Source organism: Antrostomus carolinensis, unplaced genomic scaffold, assembly GCF_000700745.2.
Source record: "Antrostomus carolinensis isolate BGI_N321 unplaced genomic scaffold, ASM70074v2 scaffold47898, whole genome shotgun sequence".
NCBI classification, from domain to species: Eukaryota; Metazoa; Chordata; class Aves; order Caprimulgiformes; family Caprimulgidae; genus Antrostomus; species Antrostomus carolinensis.
The window spans coordinates 1-5,199 of NW_010334544.1; the positions used below are offsets into that span (position 1 = coordinate 1).

Consider the following 5,199-nt stretch of genomic DNA (forward strand, 5'->3'; position numbering starts at 1 on the left):
ATTCTATGATTCTATGAAAAAGCTGAGAGGACTGACCATAAAACTAGAATCGTTTGGGGAGGGCTCTTTGTTCAGCAGAAGAAAAAAGTAACTATTGTTGTGTTGTGTTGGCTGAGAAACTGTTAGAGTGATTCAGATCTAGCTCTCTTAGCCTGACTCGACAGTATTCAAGAAGAATCAGAAGTGCAATTTATTTTTACCCAACCTGTTTTAAAAAGAAAAAAAGTGTACAGTGTAATGCCACAGTGGTTGAAAAATCAAGCTGTTGTATTTGTTTGTACTGTTTCACTCTTAATAGTCCTCTATTTGTAACCATTGATATTAAAATTTATATTCCATTGATCACAAGTAACTCAGAGGAAAAATTATTCTTAAATTAGCAGAACTACTCTATTGTTAATCTAATGGAAAATTATAGTCAGACGATCAGGCATTTTGTTATGAAAGCTGGTGTGGAAAGCAAGTAAGGCTTAGTATGCACACTTGTAATCATTAATAGGGACTGACTGGTTCAAAAGGAGATAGAGGACTACCTGGATTGCCTGGCAGTGTTGGTCTTCCTGGAGAGATGGGGCTTCCTGGACTGCCAGGGTATGGACCACAAGGAATAAGAGGTTTCAAAGGCTCTAAAGGAATACCCGGTCTGCCTGGATTACCTGGAGAAGCTGGTTTGTAACTTCCTATTTTACCATGTTTTACCTATGTTAAAGAGCACTTGATTGTAATTGCAGAGATAGATTGAAGTCAAAGGCATAATTTATGAAACATAGAAGGTTTTTCTTGGGATGTGATTTCCACAACATTGTTCCAACTTTAGTCCCACTGGAGATAATGGTAAAAGTCTTGGGATTGTCAGGTAATTGAGTTTGGAAGGGACCCTATGAGGTCTTTAGTCCAAACTCCTGCTCTGAGCAGGGTCAGCTATGAGATCAGACCAAGTTACTCAAGGCTTTATCCAGTTAGGCCTTGAAGACCTTGAAGGACCAAGACAGCACATCATCTCTGGGCAACCTGTTCTAGTGCTTGACTGTCCTCATCATGTAAAAAAAAAAAAAAAAAAAAAAGCCTTTAAATATGTATCCAGTCGTCATCATTAGTGTGAGCTAAGTCATCAGGGGAAAATATGAAGGACTTAATAATCACTGAGTGCTGAAAACATACCAGTGTATGTATTTATAGGCAAGCATAATCTGGAAGAAATCAAAGTTGGACAGCACATATAGTCAAGGTTTTGTAAAGAGAGTACCTATTAAGTCTTTATGAAATGGAGTTGCAGATTAAGCATTTCTCAATGCAAAAATTGCATTATTTTCCTGATGACTTTGTGCTTCCTTCTCTGGGTCTCAAGTAGACTGCAGGAGGGCTGAGAGGAGGGCTGCAAGTGGGCTTGGTGTCAATAAAATTATTTTGTTTTATGAAGCCAGGATCTGCAAGCTTTTCAAAGTCTGTTGGAGTTTAAGAAATATGTAAGCTGTAGAAGACTGCATTTTTAACCAAGTAGATTGATCATTAATATTTTCAAATGCTTAAGAGTACATATTGCCAAACTATAAACCTTTGTAATCTTTGATTATGTATTTGCTGAAGGTCTGAAAGGAGAGACTAGTAGCATAACTCCATTACCTGCGTTGCCAGGACCTCAAGGACCAGATGGTTTACCTGGACCCCCAGGAGTGCCTGGTGAGTACATCTGCACTAAATACAGTAAAAATCAGAGATAATGTGATTGGGATTTCTCTCCAAACTCTGCCCAGATAAAACCATTGGGTTACTTTGAAATAACTATAAAAAGGTTTTCTGTGGTACAGAAACTATGGAATTAGCTGGAACATTCCCTTTCAAGAAAACTAGGGGAGGTGGATGTGAATAGGGAGGGCACGCAGGGCCATGTCCGTGGCGTGCAGTATGGCAGAGATTCCAAGCAATCCTATGCTATGACTTGGTTCCTCCAAGAACCAGAAACATCTGGTGAGTGCGCTACAGCTTGTATATCCAGAAAGGTGCCTCTGGCATAATTTTGACAAAAGCGAATCCTAAATTATGCTGGGACTGTTGCAGCCTTCAAAACAGAAGAAACAAAATTAGGTTAAGGTATTCTTAAGCTTCTTGAAGCCCTTGGCCCTTCTCATACCTTGCAGGGCCGCAGTAAAAAGAGTAACTGTATTACTAGGTTTCCTGGTTCCTTTTTGATGTGACTGATCCCAAGTTACCTTTTTAGGTGGGTTTTGGGCTTGGGTTCTAGGTGGGATTTTCTTTGGTTGCGGGTGTTTTAAATTTTGCAGAATTTTTGAATGCACTGAAGGACAGTAAGTGACATTCAGGCTAACCATAAGGCATCTTTGCTTTGGTTTTGAAGAACAGCCCTTGAAGCTGCCCTGAGTAGTATAGAAAAATTTCTTGGCAGCTCTGTGCTTGTTCTTATACTTGCTTCTGTTCCAAGCCTTACCCCTGTAATGCGTGATTGTGTATTCTCAGCAGGTGGAAGATTTGTATCTGCATGTAATTGTTCCTAGAAGTCTGGAATTTGGGCAGATCGCACAAAAACTTAAGTCACAAACTCATGCCTGCTTTGATACTATGAACACAGTTGGCATTTTAACTGTGAAAACCTGCTGTGGAGGAGAAATTGTGTCTAAGTTCTAATATAATCTACAGTGGTGTCCTAATTAATAATGATGAACTATAAAACACCTAATCTTGCAATCTGATGTTCTGTGGTAAGATACATCACAGTTCATTTATTTTCTTTGTACAGGTAGGGTTGGAGCAAGAGGTCAGCCAGGTGATTCAGGACATCCAGGGCCAACAGGTGACACAGGCTTTCCAGGGCTTGGATTTCCTGGAAACCCAGGTCCAAAAGGTAAAATACTGGTTTTGATCTTCTTATTAAAAAAAAATAAAAAATAAAAAAAATTTTAAAAGCTACTGTTTTTTTAGTCCATGTTAAAAACAATCAACAAGTTTTAAAAAAAATCCATGAACATTAGTCAGATAGGCATGTGTTCTGAGCACTCTCGTAATATACTGTCTTCAGGCTTATAAATTGTAAGTTTTAAACTTTTTGAAGTATTTCAGAGAATCAAGTATCAAAGCTGCCAGTGGGAAAATATCTTAAAAGGCATTGATGCTTCCTGGAATACTGCCCAAACAGGTGCAGTTCATCTGAGTGCCATGCTTACTTCAGATGGATTCTCTTTACCTGGATACAGGGTAAAGAGACAGAGCTGTATAAGTGTCAGTACTTTATTTTTAATCAATTTTGGTTATGTGCAGTGCAATACCTGTTCTAATATGCAGATAATAGAAAGCATTTTGAATACTGTGAATTTGGCCGTTCCTCGTGCAAAGTCATACCCCTCTTTGGACACTAGAAATACTAAGAACTATTCTCATAATCCTGTCAGGACAGGGGAAAAAAAATTAAAAAAGAAAGCTCTGATACTAAAACTACTACTGAGTTGCTTGTTAAAGAAAACAGTAGGGAACTGACATCAGAATAGTTTCACTTTAAAAAAAAAAAGTCATTGATGAGTGAATATGTAAGGAACAAGATGCAGTGTGTCACATCAACTCTGAAATCAAGATGCTGTCTTCAGCTCATGTAAGCTACTTTAGTGTCAGAGGCTCATAACTGCATGCATAAAAATACCCATTTGTAAAATAAGGTTATAACCATAGTATCTGAACTGCCATTTAATTCCTTTTGCAGGAGATAAAGGACTTGCAGGAGGCAGAGGGTCACCAGGCTGTGAAGGAAAGATCGGAGATCCAGGCAGAGCTGGAAACCTAGGACAACCAGGAGAAAAGGTTTGATACAGCACAGACTTTTCCATAGGTCCCATTCATTAAATGTGACAATGAGCAAATAAATTAAGAAGTGTAAGGAATATAGGAGTTCCTGACCAGTGAGGGACAAACTGTGAAATTAAATTGTTCATATATTTAAAGGAGCTCAAGCAAAAATTTTAAATTCAGATACAGGATTTTAGAACTCCAAATGTTTGGGACGTTTTGGTACTTCAGTTTTCAGAGCACAAGGAGGATATTGCATTGCTTACAGCAAAAAGTTAAGGCCACAGCTTCTGAAAAGATGGCTATTCAGAAATTACAATTAAGCACATATTTGATGGAGGTCAGTGACAAGTAAGTATGCATTTAATTTAAGCAAGTGCTCTGCTGAACTGAAGTGTAAAGGAGGTAGGTTGGAGGTGATACTGCAGCCACTCTTGCTGATTAACAGAAGCTCATCTCCTGCTGGCACATGTAAATGTAGGATTCTTGACTACTCTGTAATATGTCATTCTTTTGGGGTTTTTATGACATGACAAAGTATGGAGTATGGGGTTGTGGATTTTTTTTATTATTATTTAATCTGTGTTTGATGCCACAGAACAACTAGATGTGGAGTGGCCTTTGCAGTCCAAGTATGTCATCAGTGACTGGTGTAAGCTCAGCTCTACTGACCTGCTTTATGAACATACTGATTTGCTGGTACTCAAAGCTAGTACTCAAAACACCAGCAGTTCAGTCAGCCAAATCAAAAGAATTCAAACTTTCCTTTCAAGGAGTAGAGTTGGGACACTGTGATAAAACAGTTGTCATGGAAAACAATGTTCAGAAGAATGTTTTAAAAAAAAACCCCAATAACTGACTGAGTATTCCAAGACACGTCTGGGTGATGACCTTGATTATTTAAATAAACATTTTGATAAAAATATTACTATTTTATAAAATAAAGGGAAAGTTGTATTTACACAAACTTCAACCCAGTTTTCAGATAAAGGTCCAAGCTTTTCACGGCTACAGCAAGCATCACAATGCAGTAAAGGCCAAATGGAGGGACGTGTCTTGCATTGCTCAGTAGCAATTTCTTACAGTTAGGAGACTGAGCCCAAAAGCTGTCTAGACAAATTAGTCCTCTGGTATGGAACCAGCAGCTGGTCAATAAGGAACATCCAGCTGTCTGCTGAATTGGAACCATTGTGAAATATCCCCAGGAATTGGAGAAAATTACTCTAATAAAAGAAGTTAACTAATCACACAGCGGAGAAAATCTGTTGGCAGATTCGTAAAACATAGTACGCGTGGATTGTAGTACCCTTGGATTGTTTACGCTTCTCTCTGTGCTGCAGGGTGACCCAGGCATGGTTATTCCTGGAGACCCAGGTAGACTGGGCTCACCAGGCGGTCGTGGCATTC

At 38.8% G+C, this 5,199-nt stretch overlaps 1 protein-coding gene across 1 annotated transcript in view; it reads left to right on the plus strand.

The window, feature by feature from the left end:
* Window positions 1–499: 499 nt before the first annotated feature.
* Window positions 500–5,199, plus strand: part of LOC104529830 (collagen alpha-3(IV) chain) — a gene marked incomplete at its 5' end in the record, with an annotated part of 24,084 nt that continues 19,384 nt past the window's right edge. Inside the window, 5 exon segments of the mRNA XM_029086559.1 lie at window positions 500–668; window positions 1,588–1,680; window positions 2,756–2,860; window positions 3,710–3,807; window positions 5,133–5,198. Coding sequence (XP_028942392.1) covers window positions 500–668; window positions 1,588–1,680; window positions 2,756–2,860; window positions 3,710–3,807; window positions 5,133–5,198 — 531 coding nt within the window.